Genomic DNA, 20,013 nt, shown 5'->3' with positions numbered 1-20,013 from the left:
TAAGTCAGAGACTATCCCCTGCTTACTGGGTTTTGAGGTCCACGCTAGAGGACTCATGAACCAGGAGGCTAAGACTCGGGGGAGGCGGGAGTTCAGCAGGTGCCAGAGAAAGGTATGACACTCATAAAGATGTGCTCCAAACCTCCCTCCCCCCAGATCCAGATGGTCCCTTGTGGCGTCAGCCCTTGGTTGTCTATTGTGACCTGACCTCTGACATTGTCCAGGGATGCTTTCTCTGACTGCCCCGTCACCCCAAAGGCAGTGGGGTGATGTGACAGCCAGTCAGCCTCTGACCTCGGCCCATTCTTGTCCTCACCCTTCTTAGAGGTCGGCCCGAAGCCGGCGAGTCAAAGGATGGGGTGGCTTCTGCGGCTGGGGTTTCTAAAGTGCCGTAAGAGCCCTCTATGGCCTCAGGCAGGATGCGCCCAGGCTCTCAAGTCCAGGTGGCGTCTTGGGTCCTTGGAAAGCTTAGACTTGGAGGGATGCTGAAGAAAGCTTACCTGGCCATGTAATGCCCTAGTGTCCCGCCTCTGACTTCAGCCTTCTGGAGGCTCTCAGCTCTCCAGTTGCCAGTAACGTCACCCTCGATTTCTGATTCCCTCCCCCCTCCTCCTCCTTCTTCTTCCCCCTCCTCCTCCTCTTCCTCCTCAGGGCTGCTGTCCCAGCAAAAGGTCAGTGTGTGAAGAGAAACTGGGGGCTCCCCAGGGACCAGATTCAGCCCTGGTGATGAAAAGCAGCTGGTCCAGGAGGAAAGGTTGTCTTTCAGGGGATCTTCCAGGAAACTCAGGTCCTGGGAGAATTCGTGGAGGAGGAGAGACTCCTGACACCCATCCCCACCTGGCCCTTGGCCCGGTCCCTTCTTGGCTAAACAACAAGACTCGGGCTCATCCCGGGGAGAGGAGCCCCCAGTGCTGGCCCCGCTTCTGTCTGAAGCATCCGCAGCCGAGGAGCCTTCGGCCTGGCTGGGAGGAGTCCAGGTGCCCCCCACCTCCGAGTGCCCTGGGGTCCGGTGGTCCTGCCCCAGGAAGGGCGGTGGTTCGATGTAGGGCTGGAAGCTGACACCGTCATCTGTGTCCTCCTCATCGTCCTTCTCCTCCTCAGCACTGTCCTCCTCTGATCCTGCCTGGACGGTGGCTGGGGTCCTGACACTAGGGCTCGGCCTGACCCTTCTGGTCAGTTCCTTTTGGGGACAGAGGATCAAGGCATCTGGGGACTCAGGGCCACAGGGCTGAAAGGTTGCCACGGGGCGTCTGTGTCCAGTAAAGTCCTGATTTGGGGAGGGGAGAAAAGAAGGGAAAATTTAGGCTTTCCTGAAGCCTGGGTCCCCCCGGAAACAGACCCCGAGACAAAGATTCAAATGTAAATAGTTCTTTTGGGAAGTGATCCCAGGAAACACTAGCAAGGGAGTAGGAAATTTCAGTGGGGCTGGGGAGAGCCGCCCATAAGAGGGTATCACCAGGCAAGTTACCCCTGGGGTAACTGAGCTGGGGGCTCAGGGCACCATCGGGTGAGGGGCGGGGCGGGGCGCAGAAATGTCTAACACAGACGTTGGCATTCAGTTGGGATTTCCCTGAGGGTCCCAGAGCCAGGGACTTTGAAACCACTCCTGTGTGGCCAAGATACTCAGAATCCATCCTCAAAGCCATCCTGACCCAAGTGCCCACCACACCTCACCTATGGCCCAGCCACCCTCAGCAGACCCTCGTTTGAACAAATTGGACCCATCTGACCTCTCCAGGCATCCCCTCTGCCCCAACTGGCCCACAGCCTTAAGGAAGTGAGGCAGCAGGCAAGGGAGGGGATCCCAGGGTCAGCCGAGGCAAGACTCACCCTTGCTTAAACCGTGAACTAAGTGTTGGGACCCTTCTAAGATTCCCCCTTTTGGTACCACCCTCTCCCCTTCCCCCTTCTGGGCATCTCTCCTGAGTCCCAAGGCTAGTGGCCCTGCTCTCAGTACCTGACAAACCCGATGAAGTTATTTCACTTTGGAGACTGAAGGCACTGCTCCCTCCCATTTGAATTTTGGCGAAGTTCAATTCAAATTGAATATTTGCCATTTGAATTTGGCGCCAAAGGAATGAATTGCTAATGGTGGAAATTTAAACACAAAGACAGGAGATGTCTGTGGTGTGGACTATCTTGATAGTCTGGTCTGTCCGTCTGACCTATGTCTAAGTCCAGCCCCATTTCCTTATTCTTAACAACCCTCCGCCTCTGTTGCACATGCCCAGATTTGCCATACCAGGGCCCATGGCATCTTTGCCTGCTGAAACCAGGGGTTGTCTGTGAACCTCCTCCAGATCACATGGCCGATGGCAATGACCAACAGCAGTGGAAGCAGAAGCAGCAGCAACCCCAGGAATACCCAGTTGGCTCCTAAGGAAGGAAGAACGAGAACCACAGAAACAATGACCATGGCTCTCATCTATCAAGTGCACCTGTGCAGCGGGCTTCGCGTACATTATCCCACGTGATCCTCATAAGACTATACCGACCCTACAGATTACGGAAACCAAGATTCAGAGAGGTTATGTAAGCTACCCAAAGACACACAGCGGGTATGGTGAAGCTGGGATTTTAATTGAGGTGAGTCTATCTCTAGACCTATGCTCTTGACCACCTTATGATAAAGATAGTCTGTCCCGGGGTGGGCGGGGGGGGGGAACCTCACTTCTGTACCACTTTGCACTCACCTGGGGCCCCCAGGAAGAAGCAGGTAGGCTTAGAGAACCCACTGTACTTAGGATCACCAAAGGTGTAGATGGTTCTGGCACTGAGGCAGTAGGGTCCGCTGGTGGCTGGCTGCAGGGGGATCTGGACTGGCTGGCCACGGGGAGTGGCTGGAAATCGTGTCTGTTTGGAGAGAGAACAGGGGTGGGCAGACCTGCTGTGGGGATGGGCTCTGCACAACCGGGACAGGGTGGGGCTGGCAAGATACTGCCGTGACCCCCACATCTTTCCCTGCGTTAAAGTTTAAGCATTAAGGGAGCACCTCCCAGCATCATCTGGCTTCTTTTCCACCGAGTCCTGAGGTACAGATGGACTGAGCTCAGAAGCAGCCCTGCCACTCAAGGTCCCCCTTGTGTGCCGCCCCCCAGGGCCTGCGGGTCCCTCTTTGAAGGGCAGATTCCACAGGCTGCCTGCGCTCGGAGCCTCACGGTGTATTTGGGGGTAGGGAGCATCCTTCAGCCATCACAGACCCGGAAAACGCTAGGCCTTCCCTGCCCAGTCTGGTGTGGGTCACATGTGGTGACTAGCACTTGAAGTGTGACTGGTCCAAACTGAGACGCGCTCCAACTATAAAATACACATGGGCTTCCAAAGACTGGGTGTGGGGCGCCTGGGTGGCTCAGTCGGTTGAGCATCTGACTTCGGCTCAGGTCATGATCACGCGGCTCGTGAGTTCGAGCCCCACGTCGGGCTCTGTGCTGACAGCCCGGAGCCTGGAGTCTGCTTCAGATGCTGTGTCTCCTTCTGTCTCTGCCCCTCCTCTACTCACACTGTGTCTCTCTGTCTCTCTCTCAAAAATAAACCTTAAAAAAACCTCAAAGACTAGGTGCAAAAAGTATGTAAAACATGCCAACAGTTTTCATATTATTTACATGTTGAAATGGTAACATTTTATGGGATGAAATAAATTATTAAAATGAAATTAACTTGGTTTTCTTCATTTAATGAGGAACATTTAAAATGACACATGTGGTTCACATTATATTTCTTTTTTTAATTGTTTAAAAATTTATTTATTTATTTATTTATTTATTTATTTATTTATTTATTTATTGAGAGAGAAAGAAGGCAGAAGTGAGCAAGGGGCAGAGAGAGAGAGAGAGAGAGAGAAGTGGGACTTGTGCTCACCCGATGTGGGACTTGAACTCATGAACCGCGAGATCATGACCTGAGCGAAAGTCAGACACTTAACAACTGAGTCACCCGGGCGCCCACTCACATTCTACCTCTATTGGATGGGGGTGGTCTAGAATGTTTGAGTTGTTCTTGAAGAAAAAAAAAATTTTTAATCTTTATTTATTTTTGAGAGAGAGAGAGAGAGAGAGAGAGTGCGCAAGCTGGGGAGGGGCAGAGAGAGAGGGAAACACAGAATCCGAAGCAGGCTCTGGGCTCTGAGCTGTCAGCACAGAGCCCGACGCGGGGCTCGAACCCACGAACCATGAGATCACGACCTGAGCCAAAGTCAGATGCTTAAGTGACTGAGCCACCCAGCTGCCCCTAGAATATTTGAGATATCCTTAAAGGCAGGGACCATCTGAAGACGATCTATATCCCTGGGATCCAGAGTACATATGCAGAGTGTCAGGAGTGTGAATGCTGGTTCAGCAAGACAGAAAGAACAAAACCAGGGGACAGCAAACTACACGGGTCAAATGTGGCTTGCCACCATTTTTGTACACGGCGTTTTCCTAGAACACAGCTATGCCCATTTATAGACCTAGTGTCTATGGCTCCTTCTGTGCAGTAGACGTAGAGTTGACTAGCTGTGAAAGCCCACATGACTCTCAAATTCAAAAAAACATTTGCTATCTGGCTCTTTACGGGAAAAGTTGGCCGACCTCTGCCATCAATAAACATGTGCAGACAGGCACGTGTTCATGTGTGAGAAACGAGTCTGAAGCTGGGTATTTGTGGTAGTCTCTGGGTACTTTTAGTTTTCTTCCTAGAGCGTATCTGTACTTTCTGATTTTTTGGTAATGAATCCAGGGGCTTGGCAAGCAGGCTTCCTAGCGCCTCTCATGCTTCAATCAGATATCATTGGGAAAAAAGGATTTCATAATTAAAAATGAAATATATATATGTATATTGGGTAGAAAAACTGTGCTGTTACCACCTATAATGCGAAGGGGCAGGACGCCCTGTGCTTGGCCTCTTAGGGGGAAAAGGGCAGGGGTGGGCTGCAGGCCAATCGTGCTGCACAGAGTCAGGGAGTGACTGCCAGGGGTGGGGGTATGCGGGGAAGGCTTCCTGGAGTTGGTGTGCAGAAAGCAGGCAGGGAGGGTGAGAGGCACTGGGTTTTGGTGGGGCGGTAGGGGACGGGGGCGGGGGGGGGGGGTGGCGTCCAGCCAGAGGGCAGGAAAGAGGCTTCCTACCTTATTCTTTGTTCCCTCCTTCCAGAAATCCACCTCGTACTTCAGATCCGGTGGGGGCATGCAGTGTGGCAGCTGATATGTGGCATTGATGCTCAGGATCGCCTCCTTCCGGGTGACTACCAGGACAGGTGGGGCTGGCTCCACTGGCAGAAATAGAACCGGACCTGTCAGCATCTATCCCCCTGCCCCCAGGCAGGCCTGCTCCTCCGCTCCCCCCAAGCCCCGCCCCCAGCCCAGAGACCGCTCCTAGAAAGGGAAAAATGGCTCTAGTGTTTGCATCAAGAGCCTTCAAGCCATTTGGTTGAAGTCTTGCAGTGACCTTGGAAGGGAGCTACCACTATTCCCATCTTACAGAAGAGGCAAACTGAGGCTCGGAGAGGTCAAATGAACAGGCCAAGCTCACAGCTAACCTGCCTTTCCTCATGCTGTCCCTTGCACCTGGGCGCCCTTCCCGTATCGCTGGGCTGTCAGAATCTTGCCCACTTGGTGCCACATCACCACAGAGCAGCTGCAAACAACACACACGCATTATCTCGGTTCTGTGGGTCAGAGTCCAGTGGACTCCGATTACATATTAAGCCCTGGGCAGGGAGCTGGAGGGAACGGGGATCTTGACCTCCAGGAGCTGGAGGAAATTCGGGGGAAATGAAGTATGCAAACTACCGAAACTCAAGCGAGAAAATGACCAGGGCCACAGCCGAGGGCAGGAAAAGGCAGGAAAGGTCATTCCGGCATGGAGTGTGCTATGGGAGAATCAGGAGAGCTTTAGGGAGGCGGAGGCAAAGCCAACATTAATACTACTTACAAAAGTAACCTCCTCGCCGCCTCTTTCCTTCTAATCTCTTATTCCTGTCCGTCCTGTCCGTCCGTCCATCCGCCTGTTCATCCTTCGCTCTTCTAGCCTGTCTGCCCGCTCGCCTTCCCACCCTTCCTTCCTTCCTCTTCCTTTAGACTGTCTTCCTGCCTTTAGTCTAGCCAACCACCTGCTCTCCTACCATCCACCCTCCCCATCCATCCATTCTTCTTCACTTTCCATACATCTTTCCTTCTTGTCTGTCCCCCCTCCCTTGTTCTCCTTTCCTCCTGTCCTTCCGTCCCTTCCCAGGCAGCCAGTCAACCTTCTATTTGCTTCCATCTAGCCCGTGACCCGTCCATCTGCCTTTCCTTCCTGTTCTCCATCTTTCCCATCCACACATCCTTCCTTCCTGGTGAGCATGTCTTTCCATGTAGCCTTCTTCCTTCCCCTCCTCCACCATGTCCTCTGTACCCCCTCCATGCGTCCTTTCTTCTTACCCATCCGTCCTTCTACCCTTTTCATCCATCCACCCAGCCAGCTTGTACCCAAGCCAGTTCTTCTTCCTTCCTACTCTCCCTCCCTGCCACCCTTCATTCAAGCCCTTCCTCCTCTCCATCGGAGCCTTAATTTGCTCGCAAGTATTTTGAGAAGGCTGGGCAGCAAGTTACAGATCTCAGCTCCGTGAGGATATTGTCTGAGTATTTATCTTCTCCTTCTTACCACCCCGCCTCACTCTTGGTCTGGTTCCAATACCGTGTTCAAGACTAGAAAGACCCAGATTCACGTTCCATCTCCACCCCTTATTAACTGTGTGTCCTGGCAATTTCCTTAACTTTTGTGGATCTTACTTATTATTATTTTTTTAAATGGGGCAATGAAAATGAACCCCACAGGTCTGTCGTTAGGATTAGAAATAAAATATACTGGGAAGAGAAAAGTGCTCTCCTCACTCAGTGTTTGTTTGTTTGTTTTCATGACATTTATTTATTTATTTTTGAGAGACAGAGCACGAACAGGGGAGGGGCAGAGAGACAGGGAGACACAGGATCTGAAACAGGCTCCAGGCTCTGAGCTGTCAGCACAGAGCCCACTGCGGGGCTCGAACCCATGAACCGCGAGATCATGGCCTGAGCAGAGGTCTGACACTTTACTGATTGAGCCACCCAGGCACCCCAACACTGGTGATTTCTGAATGTGGTACACATGGGGGATGATTTCCTCTCTATTTCTATTTTCTTTGCCCCCCCCCACCCCCAATTTCTACACTGTACAGGAGTTACTTTTGCAACTGGCATTAAAAAAAAAATTTGTTTCTTAAAGAGAACTTGAACATAAAAAATAGCACCAAGCATATGCCGGCAGATCTCCCCTGACACCCTGCCACGATGCCAGGCTACGTGGGGCTGCCTCTGCTTTAGAGAAGTGGAGACAGTGGCCGGGACAGCAGGGCCTGGACAGGGAGCCTCCCACCTGGTCCCTTAGCCACAGACCTACCGTCAAAAAGGTAATCCAGGTACTTGGACTCCACCGGGGGGGACCTGGAGCCGGTAGAAACTGCCCACACACGCCCCTTGAACTTGTTGTACAGGTCTTGTTTCTCCAGGCACATCAGAGAACAGGCCAGCTCTTTGGTTCCTGCACACTGTTTCACTTTTCGCCACCGTCTGGGGGTCGGAGCGCTGAGGGAGGAGACAGGAGAGAGCGTGGGCTGCAGACTCAGCCTCTGGGGCCAGGGAGCTTGGAGAACACCGACTCCCTTGTCCCTTCATCTGCCTGATCGTCCACCCGTCTGACCTATCAGCCAGCCACGGGCTGGGACAGAATGAGAACAGTCCGGTTAGGAGCTCAGGCTCTGGAGAGAAGCACGCGGTGGGATCCCGGCTGCGTCCCTCACTAGCTCCGGGGCCCCCGGCAGGCCAGCCTGCCTCCTCCTCCTCCTCCTCCTCCTCCTCCTCCTCCTCCTGCCTCCCCAGGGCTGCATGGTGCCTGCCATCACTGGTACCAGCAGCCACTTCCCCCGTTCTTCTCCGCTCAGGCCTTGCGGGCCACCTGCTGTGTGCCAGGCATCGTGCTGGATGCTGCGTGGCTGTCAGCGGGGACCCGCAGGCCTGTGATGTGACTGTTCTGAGAACACCGTTGTCCAAAGAAGGGACCAGCACCCCGGGCATTATTCCTGGGGAACTGGCAATGCCGGGCAGGTCCTGTCCCCGGGAACATGACGGGGAAGGGGTGAGAGACAATCATCACATCACTGAGGTAAATCCGGGAGAAGGTAGGTGCAGTGACAAGGGGGAATGGCATGGCAGGTGGTGGGGGGGAGGGGTCGGGGGGAACTCCTTTCCACAGGTGGCTCAGGAAAGGCCAGGAAGGTAATATTGAGGCCGCAATGGCAAAGCAGCCGGGTGAAGGCCTGGGGGAAGGAAGTGTCCAGAAAAAAGCAAGGAGGCCAGCGGGGCTCAAGGCCAGTGGGTGAGGCGGGGAGAGGTGTGGGCACAGGGGTGGGTGGGAAGAGCAGGCAGGGCCTTTCCGTCTTGCCAAGGAGCTTGGATTTTATCTCAAGTATGCTAGGAAGCCACTGGAAAGTTCTGAATGGGGGGGCTGAGGTGACCTAATTTCTGTTTTTGAGAGATCAACCTCTGATAAACCAGCTGGGAGGCCGCAGCAGTGGTCTAAGAGAAAACAGAGGTGAGGATGTAAGGAATGGGCTGGACTGGGCTTATATTTTGGAGGTAAGGCCAACAGGACTTGCTCGTGGACTGGATGTGGGACATGAGGCAGGGAGAAACCAGAGCGAGTCCTGGGTTTGGGAACTGAACGACCCGTGAGTGGAGGAGGCTAGATGGGGGCAGCAAAGAGGACGGATTTTTGGAAAGAACTCCTGTTTTGTTTCTTGCTGGAGTTACAGTATATAAACGTTAACAATAAAATGAAACCTGGTCTAGTTATATTCCATTTTTTTTATGTGTATTTATTTTTGAGAGAGAGAGAGAGAGAGAGACAGAGCATGAGTGGGGGAGGGGCAGCAAGAAAGGGAGACACAGAACCCAAAACAGGCCCCAGGCTCTGAGCTGCAGAGCCCGATGCGGGGCTCGAACCCATGAACCGTGAGATCATGACCTGAGCCGAAATCAAGAGTCAGACACCCCACCAACTGAATCACCCAGGCGCCCCTATATTAACATGAGACAAAATATAAACTTCAAAGTCCAAAGAAATACTAAAGGGGAAAAGAATCACCACATAATGAAAAATTATTCCGTTTACCGGGATGATATAAAAAAAACTCTCCCTGGGGCGCCTGGGTGGCTCGGTCGGTTGAACATCTGACTCTTGATCTCGGCTCAGGTCATGATCTCATGGGTCGTGGGACTGAGCCCCGCGTCTGGCTCCACGCTGAGCGTGGAGGCTGCTTAAGGGTCTCTCCCTGCCCCTCCCCCACTCACACTTTGTCTCTCTCAAACTAAATAAATAAACATTAAAAAAAATTCTCCCTGAGTATTACGCTAAGTGAAATAAGTCAGTCAGAGAAAGACGGATACCATATGTTTTCACTCACATGTGGATCCTGAGAAACTTCACAGAAGACCAGGGGGGAGGGGAAGGGGAAAAAAAAAGTTACAAACAGAGAGGGAAGGAGGCAAACCATAAGAGACTCTTAAATATGGAGAACAAACTGAGGGTTGATGGGGGTGCGGGGGAGAGGGGAAGTGGGGGATGGGCATTGAGGAGGGCACCTGTGGGGATGGGCACTGGGTGTTGGATGGAAACCAATTTAACAATAAATTATATATTAAAAAAAATTCTCCCTTATATGTGCCTGCTAAATAGATACACACTCTAGACAGCAAAACCAGACAACATTATAGGAAGAAACAGAAAAACCACAATTATAATAAGAAATGTTTAATATGCCTCACTCAGTAATTGAAGATTGAACAAGTAAAAATAATTATTAAATACATAAAGCACAAAAAAAAGAACAACGTAATTATCAAAGTTGGCTTAATGAACATAAATAGGACTGAAAAAATTGGTTGAGCCACACGTGAACCATCAGAAAATTATTATTTTTTAAAAATTTTTATTTATTTTTGAGACAGAGACAGAGCATGAATGGGGGAGGGACAGAGAGAGGGGGAGACACAGAATCGGAAGCAGGCTCCAGGCTCCCAGCTGTCAGCAGAGAGCCTGATGCGGGGCTCGAACTCATGAACCATGAGATCATGACCTGAGCTGAAGTCAGACGCTCAGCCGACTGAGCCACCCAGGCGCCTCAAACCATCAGCAAATTATTAACCGAAATATTAATACATAGTCCTATTGGCTTAGGGCCCCACCCTTATGACCGCATTTGACCTTAATTTCTTCTTGAAAGGCCCTATCTCCACATACAATCACGTGGGGGGTTAGACCTTCAGGCTATGAATATGAGGGTATACAATTCAATCCGTAACAGAGCTATTATGAATTACAGTGCTATGAATGTTCATGTACAAGTCTTTGTATGGACATGTTTTCATTTGTCTTAAATAAAGCTTTAGGAGTAGAATCTGGGAGATTTGGTAACTGAAGGGGAAACTTGACAAGAAACTGTCAAGCTGATTTGCAAAGTGACTGTACATTCCCACCAACAGTGCAGGAGAGTTCTAGTTCCTCCACATGCTTGCCAACACTTAGTATTGTCAGTCCTTTCAATTTTAGCCATTCTAGTTGGTGTGTGGTTGTGTTTCATTGTAGCTTTAATTTGCCTTTCCCTAATGACTAAGGTTGTCGAACATCTTTTCATGTGCTTATTGGCCACTCCTTATTGGCCACTCGTGCGCTTTTTTGTGAAGTGATTATTCCAGTTTTTTCAGGTGATTTGTCTTCTTATTGTGATGCAGGAGTTCTTTATCTATTTTGGATACTAGTCTTTTTCCAGTGTATATATTGTAAACATCTTTTTCTCAATGGCTGGACTTTTCTCTTTTTCTTTAAGCATTTTTTTTTAAAGACTAAAAGTTTTAAATTTGATGAAATCCAGTTTATTAGATATTATGGACTAAATTGCATTCCCCCCAAATTCAAATGCCAAAGCCCTAACCCCCGATGACTGTATAGGCTTTTGGAGATGGGGCCTTTAAAAAGGTGATTAAGGGGCGCCTGGGTGGCTCAGTCAGTTGAGCGTCTGACTTCGGCTCAGGTCATGATCTTGCAGTTTCTGAGTTCAAGCCTTGCATCGGGCGCTGTGCTGACAGCTCAGAGCCTGGATCCTGCTTCAGATTCTGTGTCTCCCTCTGTCTCTACCCCTCTTCCACTCGCTCACTCTCTCTCAAAAATAAAAAGAAACATTAAAAAATTTTAAATAAAAAGATAATTAAGATTGAATGTGGTCATAAGGGTGGGACCCTAAACCAACCGGACTTAATAGTTAAAAAAAAATTTTTTTTAATGTTTATTTATTTTTGAAAGAAAGACAGAGCATGAGTGGGGAGGAGCAGAGAGAGAGGGAGACACAGAATCCGAAACAGGCTCCAGGCTCTGAGCTGTCAGCACACAGCCCGACGCGGGGCTCGAACTCACGACCTGCGAGATCATGACCTGAGCGGAAGTCAGACATTTAACTGACTGAGTCACCCAGGCACCCTGGACTTATAGTCTTTAAAGAAGAAAAGAGGCTACCAGGCATACTCTCAGCCTGACAGAGCCATGACTCTCAGCCATACTCTCAGCCATGACAGAGAAAAGGTCATGCGAGAACAGAGAGAAGGTGACCGTTTTCCACGGCCAAGGAGAGACGCTTCAGGAGAAAGCAAACCTGCTGACACCTCGATCTTGGACTTCCAGCCTCCAAAACTGAGAGAAAATAAATTTCTGTTGTTTAAACCACTCAGGCTATAGTATTTTGTCATGGTAGTCCTAGCAGACTAATACGGATTTTGGTACCAGAAATCAGGTGCTAATGTAAGAAATAGCTGAAAATGTGAAAGTGGCTTTGCCCCTGGGTTTGGGTAGAGGTGGGAGAGATTTTCAGGTCCGTGCTAGAAAATGCCTAGAGTGCCTTGAAGAGACCATCGGTAGGACTATGGAGCCAAAGGTGGTTCTGGGGAGAGCTCAGATGCAAAGGAGGAACGCCTTACTGGAAACTGGGGGAAAGGCGATCGTTGTTACAAAGTGGCAGAGACTTGGCTGAATTGTGTTTTGGTGTTTTGTGGGAAATAGAAGTTGAAAGTGATGAACTTAGATATTTAGCTGAGGAGATTTCTTTCTTTCTTTTTTTTTTTAGAGAGAGCATGTGAGTGGGGAAGGGGCAGAGGGAGGGAGAAAGAGAGAGAGGGAGAGAAGGGGGGGGGGGAGAGAGAGAGAGAGAGAGAGAGAGAGAGAGAGAGAGAGAGAGAATCTTAAGTAGGATCCACACTCAGTGCAGAGCCCAATGCAGATTCGATCTCACAACCCTGGGATCATGACCTGAGCAGAAATCAAGAGACAGATGCTCAACTGACTAAGACATCCAGGCACCCCAGCTGAGGAGATTCCTAAGCAAAGTGTTGAAGATGTGGCCGGATTTCTCCTTACTGCTTATGGTAAACGGAGAGAGGAAGACAGGCACATAGAAAGGACTGTTAAGCAAAAAGAAACCAGAAGTAGGAAATTCTCAGCCTATGCATATGGCAAAAAATTAGAAAGCATGTTCTAGAAGGAACACCATGGGTGTGGTTGAAAACTCATTTCATAAGGAGATCATGGATGGGGCTTGCTGATTTAATCACCCATCTCAGCAGAAGCCAGGAACAGAGGTGGAATTATAGTTATCTATCTACCCATTTCACACTCACTGAAAAAATCCAAAGCAATAGCTAAGTAGTGATCAGCACAGCTAACATACACATTGTGTCCTTTAAAACCATTTTCTAGGGGCGCCTGGGTGGCTCAGTCGGTTAAGCATCCGGCTTCGGCTCAGGTCATGATCTCGCGGTCCGTGAGTTCGAGCCCCGCGTCGGGCTCTGTGCTGACAGCTCAGAGCCTGGAGCCTGTTTCGGATTCTGTGTCTCCCTCTCTCTCTCACCCTCCCCTGTTCATGCTCTGTCTCTCTCTGTCTCAAAAATAAATAAAACGTTAAAAAAAAATTAAAAAAAAAAACCATTTTCTACTAAGTGGACAAATGGCTGATTCTGGTTTTAGGTCAGGAATTGTGCAAATGATCCTGCAACATCTTGTTTATAACAGCAATAATCAAAACTACTAGAGTCAAATTAAAAGGACTCTGGAGCCAACCTGAAAAGATTTTTTTGCTGGCCAGAGATGGGACAACTCAAGTTTTAACGAGTAGACAGGTTGCAATGGATTGAAACCATCAGATATGTTTAAGCACTCGAGTTCATAACGATTAAAAAAAAAAATTGATCACCTTTGGGAGATTAGAAGGAATTCAATTCGTGATCTTGAAAACTTGAGAAAAAAAAAAAAAATGAAGGATATGTCCCATCTGGCCCATCTGAAGAGTACCACTGAATATCACATACTAGAGGAGAGGAAGCATGTCTTTGTAAAATAATTCCAACTAATCCATGAAAAAAAAAAAATGATACAATTAGAATATCATCATTTTAGAATCCTCATAGGTGTTTAAAAGTGTCAAGGGGAAGGCAAACATCATAAAGTCCAGAGGAGGGACTTTCAACCCTAATCAGTTTATTCTGGCTCCCCTATTCCCAGCTATGGGGCTTTGAGCAAAATATCCTCTTGCAGAAGACCTCGGCTGCTCTCTCCTCACAGGGCTGTGTGTCAATAAAGACACTTAACGTGCCGACACGGTACATGTTAGGTGTTTTCGGCCTCCTGATATAGTTCTGTACAGTTCTTTTTTTTTTTTTTTTTTTAAGTTTACTTACTTATTTTGAGAGAGAGCGCACACGAGCAGGGGAGAGGCAGAGAGAGAGGGAGAGAGGATCCCAAGCAGGCTCTGCACCGCCAGCTCAGGGCCCAACGCAGGGCTCGAACTCACAAACCTGAGCCGAACTCATGACCTGAGCCGAAACCAAGAGTCGAATGCTTAAGTGACTGAGTCCCCCACGCACCCCCCCCCCCCACAGTTCTTTTTTTTGAAAGCTTGCTGGCCCGTGTGCCCTTTTCCAAGGCAGGCCCCCATCGCTCGTGTCTGGACGCTACAGGAGGAGGGACCATGACAGAACAGGAAGCGCATGAGCTTTGGGGTCGGACGGACTTGGCTGTTTCTTCTGGCTCCATCCTTGGTTTCCTGGGGTAAGTCACAGCACCTCTCTGAGCTCAGGCTCCTCGCCTCTAAAATGGGGGAAATGCAGGCATGCCTGGGGATCCAGGGAGCAAAAAGTGAACTCTTCACGCGAGACCTTAGCGCTCAGCCAGGCACAGGCGGGTCCCGCGTCCACAGCGCTCACCTCCCCCTTCCTGCTTCCTCCTCCTCGCCAATCCTAGAGGAGTCCTCCTGCCTCTCTGCTTTTATCACCTTACCCTCCTCAAGTGACCTCAAGGTTCTTGAGGATAGAACCTCAAGTGACTCCCATCTGGGTGCAAAAATGGCAAATTTGCTTCCACTTTCAGATTCCTCTGGGTTGGCAGTGGCTGCCTGGGCTGCCCGTTGGGCAGGACCTCAAGTCGCCGTAGGGGAAAGGTTGTGGAGCGATGCCTAACACAGGCTCTGCAGGAGATACGTGTGCCCTCCCTTGTCAGCTGGCACAACTCCAAGCACCTCCCCCAGGCCCTGGAGAATTCTACCACTGGGCCCTCGTAGCTCTCCTCAAGCCGTGTTCTGACTCTTCTCAGAGATCGTCCCCACCCCCTGCGGGCCCATCACCTGTGCCCTGTGCCCTAGTCGACATCGTTCTCGCCGCCAGACCTTTATCTCATTCTCTCCAGGTAGCTGCCCATGCTATCTCCCCCGGGACACAGGGAACCGGGAAGATGGCCACACCCCACCGCAGGCCCACACAAGCCCCTCCAGCCTTGGCCCACCTCCTCAGTCTCCCCGAACGCCAGACTGGAGGCTCCCCTCTACCTTTGGTAGGCCACAAAATAGGTCACATTCTGGGAGTAGCCAGGCCCTGGGAGCCATGTCAGGTAAACACTGAAGTTCCGGGAGAGCAGCGTCACGTTCTGAGGAGGAGCCAGATGGGGCCTCCCTGTGGGAGAGAAAGAGGTCCTGAAGCCTGGAGCTCCTGGCTGCTCTTGACGTGGGCCATTTGGAGCTGACCAGTGGCGGGCTGGGCAGTCGGGCGCTCACTGAGTTTGAGAACCAGGAGTCATCTGGGGTGGCTAGAGCACAGCGGACATGGTGTCGGCTGGGAGCCCAGGCTCAGGATGCCAATCACGGCCTTGCCACGGACCGGCTGTATCGCAGCCCCTTCCCCTCCGTGGGCCTCAGTGGCTGCTCTGTCCTATGGACAGGAAGCTCCTGCCCATTCTGGCACATGAGGGTTTCAGAAGCACACCGCAGGACAGGAACCACCTACTGGATTTCCAGGACTCCAGGAGGGAACAGGGTCTCAGGAGCAGAGGCTCAGCTCTGTTCGTAGCCATGTCCCCAGAGCCTGTCTGCAACGGTTCCGGGCTCAGAGTAGGTGCACAATAAATATTTGTTGACTAAATGACTATTGTGATAATTTGGATTAGTCCAAAGGCCGCCCAACTGGTCTCCCTGCTTCCAATCTTGCCCATTCTCTACAGAGCAAGCAGCAAGGGTTAAGATGAAAGTCAGATCATGTGGCGTTTCTGCTTTAAACCCTCAACTGGCTTTCACTTCATTCAAGGTTAAACCCAAAGTCTTTATAATCCTCCACAAGATTTACCTAATCCCAGCCACAGCTCTCCCCGTGCTCGCTGCTCTCCAGCCACACTGGCCTCTCTGCTGTTTCTAGAGCCTGCCAGGCACCCTCTTCCTCCAGGCCTTTCCACAAGCTGTTCCCTCCGCCTAGACTGTTCTCCCCCTGGATCTCTAGCAGGCTCGCTCCTTTGTTTCCTTCACATCTCTGCCCAGATGTCACTGTCCCAGTGACCCTTTCCCCGACCACCCTTAACTGGCTTCTGCTTCCCCTCTTCGGCACCTCTTCTTCACTGCTAACCCTCATCTTCTGAAATATACACCTGATGACACCTCTTCCCAGTTCTATGCCCTTCCCTCGCCCTTAGAAAAATGTCCACGCTCCTTAGTGAGGTACATGACCGGCCATCTTGTCAACCTCTCCCCAGTCGGCTCACTAGGCTCCAGCCAACCTTGTTTCTTGTCCTTCTCAAACTACTGCGTTCTCTTGGGTACCTCTGAACCCAGGGGTCTTCGACTGCCTGGTGTTTGTTCACCTTCTAATTTTTTTTCACCATCTAATCCTTTAAAGACTTGATTCCAAAGTCACTTCCCTCGGGGAGTCTTTCCTGATATCTCTAAGAAATGGTAGTGGTGACTGATGGTGGGACACATCTGACTGATGATGATGACAGCAGCTAATGTGCTTTGCATCCTAACTATGTACCAGGAACTACGCTAAGTACATGGGTTGCATTTCTTTGAATCCTCCCCACATCTCTAGGATGTAGGTACTGACTGTGACCATCACATGACACATGAGGAAACAGGCCTTCTCAGGTAATAAGCTGTAGAATCAGAATTCACATCCAGGCCTAGCCAACTCCACATTCTGAGCTCCTGATCATACTTCCTCTTCTACGTTCTCGTGGGGCCTGTTCAGCTTTATTCTTCCAACATCTGCGAACCGCTATTGGCCAATGACATCTGTGCCGCGAGTTTCACAGGGGAACACAATTCCATTCCTGCCCTTTAGAAGCTCGTGGACCCAAGGGAGAATTCAGCCCCCTGAAGTGTCACACGGGCCATGGTGGAAATCCATACAGGTTACAGAATGGCATCAGGGTGGAGGGTGGTTGTACCGATGGCTCTCAGCATGGCTCCCCACTTCTGGTCTTTTAACCCAAATGTGGGCACCTGCTTCCACCCCATCCTGTGATCTTTGGCAGGAACTGGGTCACTGGGGTACAGGTGCTATCATTGTTCCCAGCTTTCCAGCTGGTGACCAGCAGAGGCCAAAGTCTATCTGCAATCAGCTTATAAGGTATCCTTTTTTTTTTTTCAGCTTATAAGGTATCTTGTGGGCAGGACAGGCCCAAAGTCTGAACTTGGCCACAGTGGAGAAATAGCCATGACAGTAGTTACCTTATTTACTGAGCCTTCAAAGGGTGGGACGCCCTGGTCTGGCACTTTATCCACAAAGCCCCATTCAACCCTCAGGACGAACCAGCCTATAGGGTAGGTGCCATTCTCCTTCCGTGCAGGGGCACTAGATTCACAGACAGACAGTAGGCAATAGGCCTGACGCTACACAGCCAGTTTGCGTGGGGGCCAGGATCTGAACCTGGATCTGGCTGACCTTCACCCTAAACTATCACACAGTTTGTGTTGGGTACATTAAGTGTTCCTCCGGTAAAAGTAGCGTTAGGCCCAGATGGGAAAACTATTGAGTTTGACAGCGAAACAGGGGGACAGAGGACCCCCACCCCTCACACACAGGTACACTGTCCCTCACCAGCTGCAACAGCAGTCACTGCGCAGAGGTGCCAGGGGCTGGGGCATCCCTGAGCTGACCCAGGTGGACGGACGGTCCTGCTCTAGCCACCCACCCCACAGCCAAAGCTGGCCGAGCTTGCTTCAGCCTTAGCCTTCTCTTCAGGGGTCTCACCTGCGCTTTCCTTCCTGGGCAATTCCCCTCAGTGCCCTGGGCCTCAGCTTCCCCATCCGAAAAGGGAGAAAATAGAACCTACCTCATAGAAGGGTTGGGTTGTTTCGCTTTAAATAGGGTAATGTGCCCAGCACAAAGAAGTCTTAGTATTAATTATCAGTATTAGCTTGTGCCCCAGGGCCCTTCTGGGTCTTAAATTGTTAGCGAAGACTAAGAAGTCTAAGACTGGGGGCTATATTGGGACCTTCTCCTGATTGGTTGGGGTTTGGCGGGTAGGTCCTATCCTGGGGTGTTTTGTACCCTGCCACCTTATTTACCAGTGGGAGCTCAGAAAAAAAGGTGGCTTTCGTTAGAGTAACAGCAGCACGCAGACTAAGCCAGAGCTCCCTCCCCTCGGGTCTGGGTGGAACTTCTGAAACCGCCCAGGGGGAAAGGATGGCTACTCCGGGGGAGGACAGGGCACTCCCCTGACTTCCCCGGGTACCGTACGGAGGATCCAGCGTCCTGTGAATGCAGAGGACAGGGCTCCCGGGGAAACCTGAAACAGCACTCTGTAAATCAATGCAGCTGCGTTTTAAACTGCCACCGTCTTTTCCTGTTCACCTGGAGCTGGACTGGCAGTAAGAATCTGGGTCTCTTTCCTCCCGGAAAGCAATTGCAAAGACTCGGGTGTGTCGAGTTCCAAGCCCCAGTGTAGAAGAAAACGGGCGGTGGGTGGGCAGGGCGGATTCGCATCCCCTCCTCTGGCGGCGGCCGGGCTGAGGCCACTTCCCTCCTTCCGGGAGCTCCGCCGCCCAGGGCAGGCGCCCCGCGCCCCCCCCCCCCCGCCCGCCCCGCGGCCCCCCGCCCTTACCTTGAGTGGACTGCAGCAGGCACAGGAGCAGGGGGACCCACCGGCCGAGCCCCGCCACGCCGGCTCCCGCGCTGCCCGCCGGGCGCCGCCAGGTCCCCCCTCCAGCCCCGCCGCCCGCCGGCCGGCAGGTGGTTGCGGACGGCAGCCAATGGGAGGCCGAGCCGCGGGCCCCGCCCCCGCGGGCCGGGACTCGGCGGGGGCTTCCCCGGGGGCAGCCCCGCCGCGGCGAGCTGGGCGGCCGGCCGGCTCCCCGCGCCACCGCGGCTCAAAGACGGCTGGAACCTCCTCCGGGTCTGCGTGGCGGTTTGCTCCGCCGCATCCTGTGGGTGGCGGATCAGTAAAGCCATGCCTGGGGGGAGGGGAGGAGAAGGGTTGATGGCCGACGGCCACAGTTAGGGGTTCCAGTACGGGAGCTAAGTCAAACAGCACGCAGAGTTCAGGGCCAGTTCAACAGCACAGCCTCAGACCCCATTGGCGGTGTCCGAGCGTGTTTTATGTGCCGGGTACTAAGCCAAGCACTTCCCGCACGTTAACTACTTTCATCCCCCCCGAGAATCTGGTGGGTCAGTCCTGTGACTCTCTGCCTCCTTCACAAGGGGATGGCAGCCTCGAGAGCCTACTTCCGGAGAAAGCTGGGGCCTCCGACACCAAAGCCTAAGGTGTGTTACCAGTCACCCCGACAGTAATAGCTTCCGAGTGATGGAAACAGCCTCACCGCAGAATTGTCTACCGTCATTAAAAAGGAGGCTGCCAAGGGATATGTCACGGCTCGGCGAAGTTGGCAGCGTACTGGAGAGGCAGAAAAGCAAGTAGCAAAATATGGTCCCATTAAAAAAAAAATATGTGTGCGCATAGGCATGGATAGCAGATGGAGGATATACACCGATATGCGGGTGGTTGTTAACTTCTGGGTGGTGAGGATTTAAATATATATAATACATCACACATATGTAATATACATATGTGTATATTATACAGATTATATGTATACATATTATACACATGTGTGTATATGTATATGTATATTATATATGTGTGGTGTGTATTATATATGTATTATGTATATTGTTATAATATAATACATGTATATGTACATGTATATATATGCAATATATATGTATCATATAATCTATAATATATAACATACATATTATATATTATGTAATATATATATATAGTCTATATTATACACATGTATTTTAAGTTTCTTCTTTCTGCTCATGTTTCGTTTCTAAGCTTTTCAATAATTTGTATGTATCGCTTTTCCGACAAATTCTAAAGGTGATCATTGCTCTCCTTTTATTAAATGTTATCTTCTTCTCTTTCTCTTTTCATTTTTTCTGTTTCCCAGTACTTCCAAGGAGAGATTGCCTCCTCTTTACAGAAGAGGAAACTGCCATTTTGAGGACCCAGAGAGCTTATGCAGGTGCTGGGTTCTGGATTCGGCACCCGGCCTGACTGCATGGCCACCCTGCCTTCGGGTAATTGCTTTGTCCACTCTGTGGGTATCCGTGACAGGCCGAGTGACCACTGGTGGGCTATGATAAAGCCGGTGAACGC

At 51.0% G+C, this 20,013-nt stretch overlaps 1 protein-coding gene across 1 annotated transcript; it reads right to left on the bottom strand.

The window, feature by feature from the left end:
* On the bottom strand, positions 1-18,772 carry IFNLR1 (interferon lambda receptor 1). Its single transcript, XM_019460982.2, is given in 7 exon segments — positions 1-1,267; positions 2,243-2,376; positions 2,694-2,853; positions 5,103-5,245; positions 7,393-7,577; positions 14,912-15,035; positions 18,454-18,772. Coding segments are annotated over 7 exon segments (1,836 nt in total). The 3' UTR covers positions 1-496.
* Positions 18,773-20,013: the final 1,241 nt, after the last annotated feature.

This window comes from Panthera pardus, unplaced genomic scaffold (genome assembly GCF_024362965.1).
Source record: "Panthera pardus isolate Hobbes unplaced genomic scaffold, ASM2436296v1 HiC_scaffold_11, whole genome shotgun sequence".
Lineage (NCBI taxonomy): Eukaryota > Metazoa > Chordata > Mammalia > Carnivora > Felidae > Panthera > Panthera pardus.
This window is presented reverse-complemented; position numbering and strand designations above follow the sequence as displayed.